The sequence below is a fragment of the Cherax quadricarinatus genome, chromosome 40, assembly GCF_038502225.1.
Source record: "Cherax quadricarinatus isolate ZL_2023a chromosome 40, ASM3850222v1, whole genome shotgun sequence".
NCBI lineage: Eukaryota > Metazoa > Arthropoda > Malacostraca > Decapoda > Parastacidae > Cherax > Cherax quadricarinatus.
In genome coordinates, this window is record NC_091331.1 from 21,699,252 (window position 1) to 21,720,366 (window position 21,115).

The 21,115-nt window shown below is 43.5% G+C and overlaps 1 protein-coding gene across 1 annotated transcript in view; it reads right to left on the minus strand.

The window, feature by feature from the left end:
• Window positions 1-21,115, minus strand: part of LOC138853786 (cell adhesion molecule Dscam2-like) — a 122,516-nt gene that overhangs the window by 16,898 nt on the left and 84,503 nt on the right. The window contains exons 12-13 of the mRNA XM_070092577.1: window positions 8,662-9,055; window positions 7,248-7,335 (exon numbers count right to left, since the gene is read on the minus strand). Of these exons, the coding sequence (XP_069948678.1) occupies window positions 7,248-7,335; window positions 8,662-9,055 (482 nt within the window). The remainder of the gene's footprint in view (window positions 1-7,247; window positions 7,336-8,661; window positions 9,056-21,115) is intronic.

Sequence of the window (21,115 nt, forward strand, 5' to 3'; positions counted from 1 at the left end):
CACGTCAAGAAATTAGAGAAAGTGCGAAGGTTTGCAACAAGGCCGGTTCGAGAGCTAAGGGGAATGTCCTACGAAGAAAGGTTAAGGGAAATCGGTCTGACGACACTGGAGGAAAGGAGGGTCAGGGGAGACATGATAACGACATACAAAATACTGCGTGGAATAGACAAGGTGGACACAGGATGTTCCAGAGAGGGGACACAGAAACAAGGTCACAGTTGGAAGTGAAGACTCAGATGAGTCAAAGGGATGTTAAGAAGTATTTCCTCAGTCATAGAGTTGTCAGGAAGTGGAATAGTCTAGCAAGTGATGTAGTGGAGGCAGGAACCATACATAGCTTTAAGACGAGCTATGATAAAGCTCATGGAGGAGGGGGAGAGAGGACCTAGTAGCAATCAGTGAAGAGGCGGGGTCAGGAGCTGAGTCTCGACCCTGCAACCACAATTAGGTGAGTACACACCTCACGACGAGTGTACACATTCGTAAACACAAACCCACTTCACTACAAGCACTGGCACTTCCATAAGTACTGGCACTACAAGCACTGGCACTTCCATAAGTACTGGCACTACAAGCACTGGCACTTCCATAAGTACTGGCACTACAAGCACTGGCACTTCCATAAGTACTGGCACTACAAGCACTGGCACTTCCACAAGTACTGGCACTACAAGCACTGGCACTTCCATAAGTACTGGCACTACAAGCACTGGCACTTCCACAAGTACTGGCACTACAAGCACTGGCACTTCCATAAGTACTGGCACTACAAGCACTGGCACTTCCATAAGTACTGGCACTACAAGCACTGGCACTTCCATAAGTACTGGCACTACAAGCACTGGCACTTCCATAAGTACTGGCACTTTCACCACCACCACTTCCATCACAAGCACCACCACCACTCTTCCATCACTAACACCAACACTCTACCATCACTAACACCACCACTCTTCCATCACTAACACCACCACTCTTCCATCACTAACACCACCACTCTTCCATCACTAACACCACCACTCTTCCATCACTAACACCACCACTCTTCCATCACTAGCACCACCACTCTTCCATCACTAACACCACCACTCTTCCATCACTAGCACCACCACTCTTCCATCACTAGCACCACCACTCTTCCATCACTAACACCACCACCACTCTTCCATCACTAGCACCACCACCACTTTTCCATCACTAACACCACCACCACTCTTCCATCACTAACACCACCACCACTCTTCCATCACTAACACCACCACCACTTCCATCACTAACACCACCACCACTCTTTCATCACTAACACCACCACCACTCTTCCATCACTAACACCACCACCACTTCCATCACTAACACCACCACCACTCTTCCATCACTAACACCACCACCACTCTTCCATCACTGACACCACCACCACTCTTCCATCACTGACACCACCACCACTCTTCCATCACTAGCACCACCACCACTCTTCCATCACTAGCACCACCACCACTCTTCCATCACTAACACCAACACCACTCTTCCATCACTAACACCAACACCACTCTTCCATCACTAACACCAACACCACTCTTCCATCACTAACACCACCACCACTCTTCCATCACTAACACCAACACCACTCTTCCATCACTAACACCAACACCACTCTTCCATCACTAACACCAACACCACTCTTCCATCACTAACACCAACACCACTCTTCCATCACTAACACCACCACTCTTCCATCACTAGCACCACCACCCCTTCCATCACTAGCACCACCACCCCTTCCATCACTAACACCACCACCACTCTTCCATCACTAGCACCACCACCCCTTCCATCACTAACACCACCACCACTCTTCCATCACTAGCACCACCACCACTCTTCCATCACTAACACCACCACCACTCTTCCATCACTAGCACCACCACCACTCTTCCATCACTAGCACCACCACCCCTTCCATCACTAACACCACCACCACTCTTCCATCACTAGCACCACCACCCCTTCCATCACTAACACCACCACCACTCTTCCATCACTAGCACCACCACCCCTTCCATCACTAACACCACCACCACTCTTCCATCACTAGCACCACCACCCCTTCCATCACTAACACCACCACTACTCTTCCATCACTAACACCACCACCACTCTTCCATCACTAGCACCACCACCCCTTCCATCACTAACACCACCACTACTCTTCCATCACTAGCACCACCACCCCTTCCATCACTAACACCACCACTACTCTTCCATCACTAACACCACCACCACTCTTCCATCACTAGCACCACCACCCCTTCCATCACTAACACCACCACTACTCTTCCATCACTAACACCACCACCACTCTTCCATCACTAGCACCACCACCCCTTCCATCACTAACACCACCACTACTCTTCCATCACTAGCACCACCACCCCTTCCATCACTAACACCACCACCACTCTTCCATCACTAGCACCACCACCCCTTCCATCACTAACACCACCACTACTCTTCCATCACTAACACCACCACTACTCTTCCATCACTAACACCACCACCACTCTTCCATCACTAGCACCACCACCCCTTCCATCACTAACACCACCACCACTCTTCCATCACTAACACCACCACAACTCTTCCATCACTAACACCACCACCACTCTTCCATCACTAACACCACCACCCCACTTCCATCACTAACACCACCACCCCACTTGCATCACTAACACCAACACCACTCTTCCATCACTAACACCACCACCCCACTTCCATCACTAGCACCACCACCCCACTTCCATCACTAACTCCACCCCACTTCCATCACTTACACCAACACCACTCTTACATCACCATTCACTGGAAACAAGGACACACATGCAGTGCAATGAGCTCCTTTATTGGCAACGTTTCGCTCATGCAATAGGTTTTCTCAAGCTATTTCTACAGTATCTAATTCCAATGCCTCTGTGTGTCCATAGGCTTTGTTTAATACTAATTTTATCACCCATTCCACATCTCATCACCATTTCTGCCAAAACATTAACACTCATCAACACCACGGGGGCTTCATCACTACGCCTATCATCACAACCTTCATCACATCACTACCACTACCATCAAATCACTACCACTACCATCAAATCACTACCACTATCATCACAACCTTCATCGCATCACTACCACTATCATCACAACTTTCATCACATCACTACCACTATCATCACAACCTTCATCGCATCACTACCACTACCATCACATCACTACCACTATCATCACAACCTTCATCGCATCACTACCACTATCATCACAACCTTCATCACATCACTACCACTACCATCACATCACTACCACTATCATCACAACCTTCATCACATCACTACCACTATCATCACATCACTATCATCACAACCTTCATCACAACCTTCATCACATCACTACCACTATCATCACATCACTACCATTATCACCACAACCATCATCACATCACTACCACTATCAATACAACCTTCATCACATAACTACCATTATCACCACAACCATCATCACATCACTACCATTATCACCACAACCTTCATCACATCACTACCACTATCATCACAACCTTCATCGCATCACTACCACTATCATCACAACCTTCATCACATCACTCACTATCATCACAAACTTCATCACATTACTACCACTATCATCACAACCTTCATCACATCACAACCTTCATCACATCACTACCACTATCAAAACCTTCACCACATCACTACCACTATCATCACAACCTTCATCACATCACTATCACTATCATCACAGCCTTCATCACATCACTATCACTATCATCACAACCTTCGTCACATCACTACCACTATCAAAACCTTCACCACATCACTACCACTAGCAACACAACCTGTCACATCAGTTCCACTAGCAACACAACATGTCATATCAGTACCACTAGCAACACAACCTGTCACATCAGTACCACTAGCAACACAACCTGTCACATCAGTTCCACTAGCAACACAACCTGTCACATCAGTACCACTAGCAACACAACCTGTCACATCAGTACCACTAGCAACACAACCTGTCACATCACTACCACTAGCAACACAACCTGTCACATCAGTGCCACTAGCAACACAACCTGTCATATCAGTACCACTAGCAACACAACCTATCACATCACTACCACTAGCAACACAACGTCAATCACAACATTACCAACGACTCTGTGATCACCACTTCCATCAGAAAAGACCTGGCAAAAAAAAAAATCTGTAAAAAACTTAAAAACATTGAGCTAACGGTTAAGGCAGCAAAAGACTCAATCAGATGACCAGTAATTCCTTGATTGGGTCGTTTATGCGACTAAGGCGACTTTAAGGAGACACTTTTGTATTTATGATGACAAAATGTCTTCAGACGAAGGTGCAGAGTTTTGTAATACCTTATTGCATCTTTGCTTAGCGTACAACATCGAGGAAGCCTATGTGAACCAATCCATCCTGGAGCTTCAGTGTGCTCGCCTGCTATACCCTTCTTCTGAAGCTTCAGTGTGCTCGCCTTCCATTCCCTTCTTTCTTCTCCTGGAGCTCTTACATGCCCTTCTCCAATCTATTCCATTATGTGGCCTGTTCCCTCCGTGTCGTTCCCTAGGCTCTTCATCCACCACATTTCTTTTTCACAAATGTGAATAGCCAAACTTGGAACAAATGTACAGTCACAGGGAGTGAGGCACAGGCGTCAAAACCATTAATGGGAACAGAGATTGAGGCACAGGCGTCAAAACCATTAATGGAAGCAGAGATTATGAGGCACAGGCGTCAAAACCGTTAAGGGGAACAGAGATTGAGGCACAGGCGTCAGAACCGTTAATAAGAACAGAGATTGAGGCACAGGCGTCAAAACCGTTAAGGGGAACAGAGATGGCAATATGACCAAGAAAGTGGTGCTATTTTTTTTATCATACCTTTAGTGATAAACCCGTATGGTTCTTTCAGCCGAAGTACTGGTGGAGAGTTAAGCCTGCGTCGACTAATTGCCAGTGTTTCCAAAACGTACTCGCTTGAAAAAGTGAGAGAGAGAGAGAGAGAGAGAGAGAGAGAGAAGGGAGGGGGTGAAAGTGAGGGGGAACTGGTTGACAAGCTAAGGGGTTTCAAGTGGTCTGGCTGGAGTGAGGGGTGGTGTAGTCTGTTGTGATGAGAGGAAGGCAGCAACGTAAGCTTGTGAAGTAGTGAGAATGAAGGGTGACTAACGTGAGCATTTCTCCACATACAACCCTTTCATCTTCCTTAACAAAACATTTGTTAGGCCACTTGCTGCTGGAATATAAATGGTAATGTAAGCTAAACTGTAGAGGAAAAGTGCTGCTAACTAAGAGAAACGTGCTCTTACTTGGCACTTTATTGAAGACTAAGTGGACTCTATTAAATCATAAATATGTTTGTGAAATTAAATTGTTTAAAATACAGACAAGATGGAAAAGTAAACACAGGTGTAGTATAATGCGATCCTTTATTGACTACGTTTCGCCCACACAGTGGACTTTATCAAGTCACAAACGGACCACAGTGAAAACAGGAAATAAACCCAGAGCTCTTTCAGGTGAGAAAATGTCTGAAGTTGTTTGCTGAGAAGGTGCTGCATTTGAGAAGGATCTAGTGGCCCATGCCAGGCAGGCCCTTCTCAACTCCAGCATCTTCTCAGCAATCAACTTTAAACATTTCTCAGCTGACCCTTCTCGTCACTATGCTCCCTATACATATACTCACTGCTCATATAGATCTGTTTGCGACTTCATAAAGCCCACTATGTGGGCAAAACGTAGTCAAAGAATCGTAGTAAGTGTTTTTCCATCTGTGGCTTAATGAAGACCTCTACTTGGGCGAAATGTCTTTAATAAAGGATCCATATGATTACATTTGATTATCTTTGACGTGGTGTTGGTATCAGCTCTGCATACCAGGCTGCTAGGTGAGGCAGCAAGGTTACTAGACGCTGTGGTATGGTATCAGTTCCAACTCAGACTCTGATGAGACCAGTTTGAACTTAGGTGTGGGATGTGACCTGTTAAAATTTGGGCTTTTAGTAAGATCAGTTTGAACTTGGGTGTAGAAAAGGACCAGATTGCTTATGTCAATGAGGCGAGACCAGTATCGAATAAGATTAGATCACAGATGTGGAATAAGAGAATAACATGTGGCATGAGATTAGAGTGCAAATGTCAAATGGGAATAGTTAAACACAGGTGTTCGATGACAACATTGAAGGTGAGACATGTGACAGGTACAGGTGAATGTGTGAATGAATAGAGGCAAGTTCTCACAGCTGTTAAACTAATCCAATTAAGCTTACACTAGTTCCACCACCTGGTAGACCAACTAGACATTGTGTAACGTTGAGAAAACAAGAAGGTAAAGTGAGGTGACTGTTTTTAAATATACAAGCCAAATTACAGACATGGGATATTTAATATTAATTTAAACTTTCAGAGCTACGCTTGACTATTAATAATACCGTAATATTTAGGGGAAAACCTTAAAACCTGAAGGAAAAACTAATAGTTGGGCTTTTAGGTACATTCGGGGAATATAAATACTAGATACCATTTGAGAATATAATTAAAGATGTGTGTGGAGCCAAATTATAGAACATGCAAAGGGAGGAAATAGTAAAAAATTTACAACCTACGGGAACAAAGTAATTTGTGGGGTTTACAGGGCCATTTGACCACAAGATTATTTTTTGTTTACCTTAGGGACTAGTGGCTCCTCTAGACTGAGCTACTGACATTCCTAGGACTAGTTGGGCCTGTGGAACCCGCATGCCTCCTGAAACCAGCAGGGTCTGTAAAGTTAGCAAGTCTTGAATTTAATAGGGAGTCTGTACAACTCACATGAGCAGTACGATCCTAGGACTAAGACTCTGGATTAGTAGGACCCCAAAGACTAATAGGGACAAGGGTTGAGATCACGTTGTCTGGGAACATAAGGACCAGCTGGATCCCTGGAGCCAACGGGGACCTGAGGAATTAAAAGGACTCTTTGGACCAGTGGGGTCCATGCAGAAAGTGGGATTCCGTAAGACTAGAGTCACTCTGACTATTGGGATCTAAGAAGCTTCTGAGGCTCCTGCCTTTTATCAGCTTGAGCTGTAGAGAGGGTAAGAGCGCCGGGATGGGGTGGAGGAGGGGGAGACATGCAAGGCCGGGTTACAGGCCCACACTGCAGGGAGGTGAGAGAGTGATAGAGTACCTGGCTCTGGCGCGCCGGGGGAAGGACTTTCTCTCGGTGGTGGGGGAAGGTTCGGGAGAGGTGCTAGACTCGGCGTGGTACAGCAAGTCTGAAATACCATGCACAATCCTGGCATCAGTACTCACGGTGTCGGTAACTACTCGACCGGAGAGTCTCATACTCTTAGAACTGGACAACCACATTTTTTTTTTTAGGCCTGTTATTACGTAATGATAAATTACTGGACTTTGATTAATGCATCCGAAGGCTGTGGCAGTATTTACATAAAATATATAAAAAGTGCAGTTCATTAAGGCTCGATCCACCTTCCAGGGCTCGAACCCCGGGCCTCCCAGACGGGAGATATGTATCACCACCAAGCCGTGAAGGGTGAGGGGGTGGGGGAACAGACGCTGACCCCTACGGGTTTAGCGCTTCCTCCTGATTAAAAATAAGAAAAAGTGGCAATACAATAAAACCAATTAGAGGCAGTAATACCAAGACTCATATCCAGGAAAATACCTAGAGTAAAATATGGATTTCTGTCAACGTTTCCGAAGACTCCAATCAACATGCAGTTTGTATCGCCTTTGTTTATACTTGCAGAATTAAGGACTTGTTACGGGCCACAAAATTCTCTGTTCAGAAAGTAGAAACAAATTTGAAACTAACGTTGTAAAATTTTTTTGAATGTGAGTTTATTCTGAGAGTATATGTGTTATGTTGTGAGAGTATATCCTGGATATGAGCTGGAGGTGTGCCATATTTATTTTTATCATGTTTATAATTTAGAATAAGTGTTTATTAAGACAAAAGCAAGCAAAAGGCAATCAACATTTATACAAACTAGACAGAAACGAACCCATTACAATCTAGGTATTTTTTATTACTACAGTTCTTACATTGCAACTGTTGTAATGCCTTTGATGTCAACTAGATAATATACGGTGAAAATTGTGGCCGAAATGAATACTCGTTTGTCATTCGAAATCAGATCCTCAGGAAGTACATTTTTTTTTTATTTTTGCTAAATCCAAGTATGATAAACATTGGTCAGTGGTGCAGATCAATCCAGATATAAACACAGCATTTTGGCCTCCCACTGAGGGTTTCCTTCAGCAGTTTGCTAAGAAGCTCTTCATTTTGAGGCCGAAATACATGGTACTAATATTTTTTGTTTTCAGTTTTTAACGTGGCATTAGCTTGTGGCAACCGGATGTGTAGTAAGGAGTACATGACAGTGACAAGAAATCATCTGATTTCAAAGGGCATCACGAGCAGTCTTGGGGCACAAACTTGCACCGTGACATATCGAGCTGAGAAGTTACCGACGCTGAGCACTTCCCGGAGAGCGTGAGGTGCAAAGTCAGGCAGTGACACAAGGGTACTGGCACAAGCTGTGAGTGATGGTGTGGCCGCGGCATTGGACACTTACTGTGGTGAATCCTTTGCTGAAAGGCTGGGTTGCTCTCCCTTGAGCCTTCCCTTGAATACACGGTATCCCTGGAGTCCTTGGGAGGGTCCCTGGTGTATACAGCGTCCCTAGGGTCTTTCGGGGTGTCCCTGGAGTACACGGCGTCTCTAGGGTCCTTGTTGCCGGGTCCCCGCGCATACACGGTGTGGTCCCTGATGGAAGGAATGTCGTCCAGCTGGTTGGAGGACTCGGTCCGAGAGGAGACACCACCGTGTTCGGTCTCAGTATCCGAACCCAGAGTCTCATAGTCGTCTCCGCTGTCCGCCAGGCCACGACTCCGACTCCTACTGCGACTTCGTCGTTGGCCGCGACTACGGCTCCCACGCCTCTTCACCTCCCCGTAACCTTCCATTTTCTGAAGGAGAGAAAGTGACACATGATTGTTAAGAACACAGATGACAGGCTAAAACAAACTCAGAGGTTCAGTGAAATTAATCATAATGAGGGTCATAATTTTCATATTACATTCCTTTCCAGTCCAGTGATTCCCGGCTCTCAGCGACGAGAGGCGCAACTCCTACCATTGCGCTACGACTGTTGGTATAAACAGTCTGGCCACGACTCTCCCCTAAAAATACTTGTTAACACTTCAGGTTCGAACAAATGAACTCCGACAAGGGAGACGTGAGTATATGTAACCGGGAGAGGTTACATACACTCCACTGACAAAGCCTAAAAGATCAAACAGAGAACGTCGACTTCACAGAGAGTGAGTTTCTGAATTAAATAAGAATCATAACAAAAGAAGGAAAAGTTAAACCGAGAAATTGCCAGTGCGACGGTAAACTAAAATATTCATATAAGGCACAAAGAGCCAATCAGGAAATCTGCAAAAAAATCTAAATATTTATTCGCGTGCAAAATAAAGGTCAAAAACCTCTACCAGTAGTTGCCTTCTACTCAAAGAGGATTCATACAAGAATGACTAAAGAAACAAGTAAAATACTGAAAGAACATGAATCAGTGTTCAGCAATGTAATCAACATAGTTGAAGAAACACAGTTACTTCATTAACTCCGCCCACTAATAATTATATACCTCACATTAGCACATTATAATTATAATCAAAACTAAGCGCTAAACCCACAAGGGTAATATAGCGATGCTGCATTAGCACAAATCATCAAGACCTCCTGGACAAGATGCCCAGGAGGTCTGATTTTTAGTTTTCCGCATTTATAAATAAATACAAAATACGACTGGGACGAGAATTCACTTTACTTTCAAGGGTTTAGAGACCTTTAAGGATGTAAACATAGCTCTTCTTTACAAAAGACGCAGAAGAACAATAGTAAAGAATTGCAGACCAGCAATGCAAACATAACACATAGTCTGAAAAATTATGAACACATTTAACTGAAAAAGGTGAATACAGAAGCATACTAGATCTGTGTAAACTATATGACCCAAGCTTCTTCAAGGGGGTGGGGGGGGGCTTCTTGATGCTGCGAAGAGGCTATTAGTCCGAAGAGTTGGACCGTTTGGTCTTTCTCCGACAGAACTACTACCCCCCCCAAATCCTTCCTTCCCTACCCCATCCTTTCTCATTTTCCCATCCCTCCATCCTTTACTGCTTTTGGCCTTTGGGGTCCTTCCCTGTGAAATTCTAGCTCTTAGGATGTGGTATCTGTCCCATTCCATTGAAGTCCCTGGTGGTGGTGATGTTTGCCCCGATCCCCTCCTGGAGTTCTGGGGGCGGCTTAGGGTCTCCTTCGAATGACGAGTGTATCTCTGGAGGCTGCCTGTTGGTTCCGAGAGGTGGTGGCCGAAGGAGGTATGCCTTGTGGAGGGCTTCCGGCTGCCCTCTCTTCTGTCTTCCGAGGTGGCTCGGTGGATGTGAGGTTGCTATCTTGGATTAATGGTTTACCGGCGTGAAGGGTAGGGTAGGGCAGGGTACGGGTTCTACGTGCATCTGCACTACCGGTCACAGTGAAGGCCTTCTTGGCCACGAAGGGGGATATACAGTTCTTTCCTTTCCCCTAGGCTGCCTTGTTATTAGACCATTCTTTGGACCTCTCGCAAAATGTTATCTTCTGCAGGTAACAGGTATTTTGTTGTTGTTCGCCTCTTGTACAGAGGTTGCGCCTGACTCTCTTGATATGTCCAACCTCAGGAGGTCTTTGACCATGATCCCGGCTTCTCCCGATACAGTGCAAGGATTTTCAGATCGCCCGCCCATCTCAGGACGGACCATGTCTGGTCCTACACCTAAACGACCACAACCATAAATGGATGACAGTTTTGGTTACCTCTCGCCCTTCCCAGAAAAGACCGACACGACACTTACTTCCCTTACGCTCTGCGTTTCAGTGTACACAATGGACCGAGTTTTTCAGTCTACAGCTGACATCTTCCACTGTCTTTCTGACAGTAGTATCAGCAAGGCACTCCTATCCCATGTTCGTCCAAATATTTCATTTCATGCTCTTAAGAGTGGTGCATAGATCATCACGATACAAAATGCTGACCAGGCTCACAATCTCTCCCTTCTTACCTCCATTGACAATACTTCGGTCACGTTTCATATACACATGTCTCAATTCGTGCAGTGGAACTGTAGTTCTTCCACATACGATTGTGCAACGTGATTTCCGGATATGCGATGGTGACATTTTGGAACAACTTGAGCTCCAAGGCCTTCCAGTCTTTAAAGTGGACATTTACGTACTACCTGCCCGCGGACGAAGACACTTTCCATGCAATATAGCTCAGTTAATTTTTGACTGCCTTCCTCTGTATACATTGCGGGACATCGGTTACAAGTACAGGAATTGATTCCTACACCTCAACAATGTAAAAATTGCTGGCGCTTCGAAATATTGCAGGCCCATAGCGGAATGCTCTGTCTGTGGTGTTGCTGACCCTAATAATAATAATATCCTGCAGCCCAAGTGTAATGAGGCTCGCCCAGCTTATTTTCGCTGTTACCACGTTATTACCAGCTTGAGGAGTGCGTTGTTATTTTTTAACAATAAGGAGAGGAAGGAGAAGAGTTTCTCCTAAGAAAAGGTTGTTCCTTTCTTACTCGTAATAATCTTTATCTAAGTTAACATTCCTTGATTTTTCTATCAATTATATAAATACCAACAAGATATCAAAACTTCATCAAGAATTATTTTAATTTAATTAACGTATTAATACCTTATCTTTAGATAGGTAATATATATATATATATATATATATATATATATATATATATATATATATTATACATTATATATATATATATATATATTATACAATTATATATATACATATATATATAATATATATATATTTATACAAATATATATAATATATATATATATATATAAGAATCCTCCGTAAGCCATGCGTGTTGTAAAAGTCAACTAAAATGCCGGGAACAATGGGCTAGTCTGAATGTGCGTGGATGTTGTGCAAATGATAAGAAAGAGATGATTGTGGATGTTATGAATGAGAAGAAGCTGGATGTCCTGGCTTTAAGTGAAACAAAGCTGAAGGGGGTGGGAGAGTTTCAGTGGAGAGGAATAAATGGGATTAGGTCAGGGGTTTCAAATAGTTAGAGCTAAAGAAGGAGTAGCAATAATGTTGAAGGATAAGCTATGGCAGGAAAAGAGGGACTATAAATGTATTAATTCAAGGATTATGTGGAGTAAAATAAAGATTGGATGTGAAAAGTGGGTTATAATAAGCGTGTATGCACCTGGAGAAGAGAGAAGTGTAGAGGAGAGAGATTTTGGGAAATGTTGAGTGAATGCGTGGGGAGTTTTAAATCAAGTGAGTAATGGTGGTTGGGAATTTCAATGCTAAAGTGGATAAAAATGTTACGGAGGGAGTAGTAGGTAAATTTGGGGTGCCAGGGGTAAATGTAAATGGGGAGCCTTTAATTGAGCTATGTGTAGAAAGAGATTTGGTAATAAGTAATACATATTTTATGAAAAAGAGGATAAATAAATATATACAAGGTATGATGTAGCATGTAATGAAAGTAGTTTATTAGATTATGTGTTGGTGGATAAAAGGTTGATGGGTAGGCTCCAGGATGTACATGTTCATAGAGGGGCAACTGATATATCAGATCATTATTTAGTTGTAGCTACAGTTAGAGTAAGAGGTAGATGGGGAAAGAGGAAGGTGGCAACAACAAGTAAGAGAGAGGTGAAAGTGTATAAATTAAGGGAGGAGGAAGTTCGGGTGAGATATAAGCGACTATTGGCAGAAAGGTGGGCTAGTGCAAAGATGAGTAGTGGGGGGGTTGAAGAGGGTTGGAATAGTTTTAAAAATGCAGTATTAGAATGTGGGGCAGAAGTTTGTGGTTATAGGAGGGTGGGGGCAGGAGGAAAGAGGAGTGATTGGTGGAATGATGAAGTAAAGGGTGTGATAAAAGAGAAAAAAGGTAGCTTATGAGAGGTTTTTACAAAGCAGAAGTGTTATAAGAAGAGCAGAGTATATGGAGAGTAAAAGAAAGGTAAAGAGAGTGGTGAGAGAGTGCAAAAGGAGAGCAGATGATAGAGTGGGAGAGGCACTGTCAAGAAATTTTAATGAAAATAAGAAAAAATTTTGGAGTTAGTTAAACAAGTTAAGAAAACCTAGGGAAAGTATGGATTTGTCAGTTAAAAACAGAGTAGAGGAGTTAGTAGATGGGGAGATGGAGGTATTAGGTAGATGGCGAGAATATTTTGAGGAACTTTTAAATGTTAAGGAAGAAAGAGAGGCAGTAATTTCATGCACTGGTCAGGGAGGTATACCATCTTTTAGGAGTGAAGAAGAGCAGAATGTAAGTGTGGTGGAGGTACGTGAAGCATTACGTAGAATGAAAGGGGGTAAAGCAGCTGGAACTGATGGGATCATGACAGAAATGTTAAAAGCAGGGGGGGATATAGTGTTGGAGTGGTTGGTACTTTTGTTTAATAAATGCATGAAAGAGGGGAAGGTACCTAGGGATTGGCGGAGAGCATGTATAGTCCCTTTATATGAAGGGAAAGGGGACAAAAGAGACTATAAAAATTATAGAGGAATAAGTTTACTGAGTATACCAGGAAAAAGTGTACGGTAGGGTTATAATTAAAAGAATTAGAGGCAAGACAGAATGTAGGATTGCGGATGAGCAAGGTGGTTTCAGAGTGGGTAGGGGATGTGTAGATCAAGTGTTTACATTGAAGCATATATGTGAACAGTATTTAGATAAAGGTAGGGAAGTTTTTATTGCATTTATGGATTTAGAAAAGGCATATGATAGAGTGGATAGAGGAGCAATGTGGCAGATGTTGCGAGTATATGGAATAGGTGGTAAGTTATTAAATGCTGTAAAGAGTTTTTATGAGGATAGTGAGGCTCAGGTTAGGGTGTGTAGAAGAGAGGGAGAGTACTTCCCGGTAAAAGTAGGTCTTAGACAGGGATGTGTAATGTCACCATGGTTGTTTAATATATTTATAGATGGGGTGGTAAAGGAAGTAAATGCTAGGGTGTCAGGGAGAGGGGTGGGATTAAATTTTGGGGAATAAAATTCAAAATGGGAATTGACACAGTTACTTTTTGCTGATGATACTGTGCTTATGGGAGATTCTAAAGAAAAATTGCAAAGGTTAGTGGATGAGTTTGGGAATGTGTGTAAAGGTAGAAAGTTGAAAGTGAACATAGAAGAGAGTAAGGTGATGAGGGTATCAAATGATTTAAAGAAAAATTGGATATCAAATTGGGGAGGAGGAGTATGGAAGAAGTGAATGTTTTCAGATACTTGGGAGTTGACGTGTCGGCGGATGGATTTATGAAGGATGAGGTTAATCATAGAATTGATGAGGGGAAAAAAGGTGAGTGGTGCGTTGAGGTATATGTGGAGTCAAAACCCGTTATCTATGGAGGCAAAGTATGAAAGTATAGTACCAACACTCTTATATGGGTGTGAAGCTTGGGTGGTAAATGCAGCAGCGAGGAGACGATTGGAGGCAGTGGAGATGTCCTGTTTAAGGGCAATGTGTGGTGTAAATATTATGCAGAAAATTCGGAGTGTGGAAATTAGGAGAAGGTGTGGAGTTAATAAAAGTATTAGTCAGAGGGCAGAAGAGGGGTTGTTGAGGTGGTTTGGTCATTTAGAGAGAATGGATCAAAGTAGAATGACATGGAAAGCATATAAATCTATAGGGGAAGGAAGGCGGGGTAGGGGTCGTCCTCGAAAGGGTTGGAGAGAGGGGGTAAAGGAGGTTTTGTGGGCAAGGGGCTTGGACTTCCAGCAAGCGTGGGTGAGCGTGTTAGATAGGAGTGAATGGAGACGAATGGTACTTGGGACCTGACGATCTGTTGGAGTGTGAGCAGGGTAATATTTAGTGAAGGGATTCAGGGAAACCGGTTATTTTCATATAGTCGGACTCGAGTCCTGGAAATGGGAAGTACAATGCCTGCACTCTAAAGGAGGGTTTTGAGATATTAGCAGTTTGGAGGAATATGTTGTGTATCTTTATACGTATATGCTTCTAAACTGTTGTGTTCTGGGCACCTCTGCAAAAACAGTGATTATGTGTGAATGTGGTGAAAGTGTTGAATGATGATGAAAATATTTTCTTTTTGGGGATTTTCTTTCTTTTTTTGGGTCACCCTGCCTCGGTGGGAGACGGCGACTTGAAGAAAAATTTTATATATATATATATATATATATATATATATATATATATATATATATATATATATATATATATATATATGCACTGTTTGGGTTCCTCTAAGATTTAAGTAATACAAGACATTTCTTTCATGTACTCGACATAATCTGCCTTAGTGAATAATAAATATACAAATAAGTAAGACATTACAATACACAAATTTCATTACATTTCAATATATAAATTCCATTAACACAGATATAGTATCATGTAAGACAGTCTTTTTAAAGACGTAATACACTGGGAATATTACTTTCTCAAGAGAGAGTTTCAGGCTAAGTACAAGCCTCTGAAGCTTCATAGCGTAAACCTTGCTATGATGTCTTCTACCAGAATATAGAAGTTCCCTCAGCGTAGTCAAGAGAGAGACCCTAGACAACCCTCGTGATCCACAGGTCACGTCGGGTCACATGATACTTAACATTTGGCGCCAACTTGTGACGTCACTAACCAGCCATACTCTTGATCTGTGCAATGATAATTATGTACTTTTACATATTAATGAACTCATAACCAAACATATAAATACATATACTTATTTCTTTAATAATCGAATAGCAAACATGTGATGAGTGATTAATAGGATAATAGAACGATCCAGTAGCTTCGTTGTAGCTAATAACGAAATTACTACCAAGGTAGTATGATCAAAGTAATGAAATACATACGAGATATCGCAACACTGGTTTTCCTAAAGGAACGAGAAATTTGCTGTCTCGAAGATAAAGGTTTCTCTTCTGTCATGGCAGTCGGACATCTCTGCCTGCAAGGGAGACTTCCAAGGCTTTCTTATTCTAGAGTTACACTATGACCTCCATCCTCGGTGGTATCTACTTCCTCAGTCTCCTCTGTCGTCCCAACTTCCACAGTCACCTCTATGTCCAAGTCTTTTTGCAGTCCTGCACTCCGAGGTCTCTACCTCGTCGACTCCTACTGTTCTTGTGTCTTCTTGACTCTCGCATGTTTCTATGTCTACAAGACCTCCCACAACTACACCATCACCTCGCGTCCCTACTTCTCCAAAATCTTAAACATCAAGGTTCAGATCTTCTCTAACCCCTCCATCACTTATCCTTCCCAAACATTTTCCTTTTCCAGTCTCTAAGCCTAGTACTCTATCTTTTAATGATTCTGTTATTGGTGTGGAGGTTCATCCTCACCCTCGTACAGTTCCCTCCTCTTCTGCCTCTCCACTCCTCTCCCAAGTTTCTTCCCAGGTAACTCCTATTATCTCTCCAATCTCTCCTCACCCTCCATCTTCTATGATATCGTACAATCCTGCAACTTCCTTGTTATCTGAAACACTTGACGGCATCTCCGAATATAATGAAGTGGTAAAACCAGTGATGGACACTGATCTGCCCACCCGCCATCACTCCTACACGCCTCGCTTAACTTTGTACACACCTTTTATCACAGCGTTCCAATCCTACACTACTTACTAATTATCCGCTACCTCCACACGTAGACTACTTGTTCGTAAACTCCTATTTCATGCTACCAGTATACTTCTATTCGCTCATCATGACTTACATGGAATATTCGAGGCCTCGAGGATAATTGGGGTAAGATTCAGGTGCTCGTGTCTGTTCACAAGAACCTAAATTGTGCTCCACAATTATCTATCCCGTTTCAGGCTGTTATTTTATTGCATTTCTCGGATCCTTTTCCTGATGGGATTTTTAATGAAACTGCACTTCTAGAATGCACCGGTACACCACACACTCAGGTGATGCACCGGTACACCACACTCTCAGGTGATGCACCGGTACACCACACTCTCAGGTGATGCACCGGTACACCACACTCTCAGGTGATGCACCGGTGCACCACACTCAGGTGATGCACCGATACACCACACTCTCAGGTGATGCACCGGTACACCACACTCTCAGGTGATGCACCGGTGCACCACACTCTCAGGTGATGCACCGGTACACCACACTCTCAGGTGATGCACCGGTACACTCTCAGGTGATGCACCGGTGCACCACACTCTCAGGTGATGCACCGGTACACCACACTCTCAGGTGATGCACCGGTGCACCACACTCTCAGGTGATGCACCGGTACACCACACTCTCAGGTGATGCACCGGTACACCACACTCTCAGGTGATGCACCGGTGCACCACACTCTCAGGTGATGCACCGGTACACCACACTCTCAGGTGATGCACCGGTACACCACACTCTCAGGTGATGCACCGGTACACCACACTCTCAGGTGATGCACCGGTACACCACACTCTCAGGTGATGCACCGGTACACCACACTCTCAGGTGATGCACCGGTGCACCACACTCTCAGGTGTTTGTTCATACTTAGCTGCATTACACAGCAGCCTGTATCTACTTGAACAAATGGTATACAATCTGCTCTTTGTATTTTTCTCCTTCTCGACCTTTATTCCTGATGATGAATTTCTGGTTTCTTCACTGCCTCTGCCTCTTCCCTTATTAGGTGGTGTTTAACGTTCATTTTTCTCACTTCTCTTCCCTTTTATGTTTTAAATACGGGTACTTCCACCCATTTTAACCCTCGCACTCAAACACATTATTATAATCAAAGAAAGCGCTAAACCGACAAGGGTCATGCAGCGCGCACTCTTGTATAGCTGTCTGCTGCTCCTCAACCGCACTCGACTTTACCTGGTCTTTGCTCCCAGATTTACTGGCGAACTGAGCCCTTGACTCGCATCAAACCGTTTTTTTTTTTGTGACGAACCACCTTCGTCCTCCCCTAATGAGCTATTACAACTATTTTTGACCTCTATTTTAACCGCGGCATCACATTCAATCCCTCAAACCTTGAGTAGTCACTCTCAGAAAAGCGTGTCATGGTCTACTTGTGCTCGTGTAGTGCGATTGAAACGTGCTGCATGGGGGCTAATATTGTCAGCTACAGGACCACCGAGCGGCTCCTTGATTTTAAGTGTGCGAGGGCGGGTGCCCGACGTGTAAACCATGAAGCAAAATTCATTGGTTGGCGGGATTGTTTCTACTTTACTTTCGCTTCCTCTGAGTGCATTATTGTAATAAAAAAGCGCTAAACCTACGAGGATCATACAGCGCACCAGGGCAGGGGGTAGTGCAAGATCATAGAGTAGCAAGGGTGGAGAGGATATAGTTAGAAAGAGCTGTGAGAAGTGCTAAAGGAAGTATTATCAAAGTTTGTGTAATAAATCGTATACTGTCAAAAAGTCAAAGAGGGAGTCGGTGTCAAAGGTGGGGCCGTCAGCGAGGAAGGAAGATAAGGGCGTTGGAGGAAAATTCTGCGTGCTCGTTAATACAATACAGTCCAATAGAATACGGGAAACTGAAAGCTGGAGCCAGACAATTCTCACAGAGTGGAACACGACGCCTCTCCATTAGATACCCATGAGTGAGAAGAATGTGCCCGATGCGAAAACAGGAGAATGTTGTCTCCCAACCTTGGCATCGATGACAAGGCCAGAAACCTAAACTTGGTTTGACAGGTAGTCATATCAGACCAAAGTTGTTGCCAACAGTTGCGAAGGTTAGTAGAAATTACAGCAGAATAGTCCAAGAATGGAATACCCCTGTAAGACTGCAGTTTGAAAAAAAGTACGGAAATTAAGTGCCAGGTACTCTCCATCCCTTGCTCCTGTTTTTAGGATTGTCAGTATAAGCATTGCAAATCTTACTGAAGTTGGCATAGTAACTGCAAGTCGTCTCGTGTGTATTTCTCAGGGGCTCCATCTGTGTCCCCTCGTTTCTTCCCTCCAAGTCTTCCAGAGAGTTGAAGCCTTTAGACTTTTCTTCTAGCAGAGTCCAGAACTTGAGTCAACACATTCCGCTTGCTGGTCGTCGGCAGTCGGACTTGTTGGCATTCAGGCATTCATATTACATCCGTCAGCCCTCGTAGTCCGACGTCTTTTTAATCTTCTTTGGTCGCAGGGGGTTCTTCCCCGTCCGTGGGGAAACTGCCGTAGTTCTGCCCTTTCCTAAACCAGCTACTTCGGGCAACAATGCCTCCCACTATCGACCCACTGCTCTTTCCAGTGCAGCTCGCAAGTTGATGGAACATCTAGTAAATAGAAGTTTGGTGTGGTATTTAGGCACACAATAGTCTTTCCGCTCATCAATTGGGCTTTGGTAAGGGTCGCTCCACTATCGATCCCTAACTCCGGTTGGATACCTATGTTCATAATGTTTTTATTATTATTATTATAATCAAAAAGAAGCGCTAAGCCACTATGTTTTTGTTAATAACACTCAGTTATTGCAGTCTTTTTTTTTTATCTTGAAAACATATGACTACTTGGAGATACAGCATCTTAGCCCCAGCTCATTTCTTAGGCCTCCGGGGCAATCTGCCACTTTTCCTTGCAAAATTCTTGTCTGAAAAACATTTCGGTGTCTGGGTTGATAAAATATTTGCTTTTTCCTGATTATATCCAGGCTAAAGGTGTCCCTCAAGGATGTGTCCTTAGTACCACACTTTTTCTAACTAGCTATTAATGATCTGGACTCTGCTCTCCCAACTAATATTTGGTCATCCCTTTACATTGATGGCTTTGCTACAGCTTGTGCAGACACTTTACCTAGCAGCAACCTCTCCAAAATTCTATCAACGGTGTTTCCCAATGGACCAATACTCGTGGGTTTAAATTTTCGGGTACTAAAATGCACCAGATTACGTTTACTAGACGTTCTGTTGTCTCTAATACTCCACTATCTCTGTAAGGTTCCCGGATCCCTGAACGTGCTATGGTCAGATTTCTCGATCTTCTGTTTGATCACCAGTTATCCTGGAAACCTCATTACCTCCCTGAAAGCAACTTGCAATAGCCGGCTGAACCTCTTAAAACCCTCGCTCATTTTTCGTTGGGTGTTGATCGTTGAACTCTCCTTCTTCGACTTCATTTAGTCCTAATTTTATCAAAACTAGATTATGGCGACAAGATATATTCCACGGCCTCTCCTGCAGCTTTCTAAACTTGATCCCATACGACATCAGGGATTATGTTTATGTCTAAGTGCTTTTCGTTCCTTCCCTGTCGAAGGCCTATATTCAGAGGTGAATATTTCATCCATGAACGATAGCCGTGATGCCCAGTGCCTCCGATATTCTCTGCTCTCATGACCTTCACGATCCTTCTACATACAGGATGGCAACGGACGTTAGTAGAGATTCATTATTTATTCTCCATTCCTTTTCGCTTTTTCTTCACTCGCTCTTCATTTCTTGGGAGGTACCGACAGTTCGAGTCTGTTCTTCCCCACTGCCGTGCACTAAAGCTTAAATACCTATAGTTGCCTCTCGCTCCCTTTTCCATAACCACTTCCGGTCTTATTCTTATGCCACTGAAGTTTATACTGATGGTTCTAAATCCTCTGACGGTGTCAAATTTGCAGCAGTGTTCCCGGACTGTGTTGTGCGAGGTCATTTATATATCTCGGCTAGCATTTTCACAGCTGAACTATATGCAATTCACATAACGATTATACGTATTGCATCCAGGCCTACCTCAACATTTGTGGTAGTCTCGGACTCTTTTAGCGCTTTGCAAACTATCAAAAAATTTAATTCACCTCATCCCCTAGTTATCTGTATACAACTTTGGTTGTGTCGCATTTCTAGCAAAAACAAAGAAATCTTTTTCTGCTGTGTCCCTGGTTATATTGATATTCTGGGTAACGAGCAGGCTGACTTTGCTGCGTGGTTAGCTGTACACGACCTTCCCATTTTATATAGATATATTCCATTCTCAGACTATTTTGCTGTAATCTTTAGCCACCTCGGCAACCGTT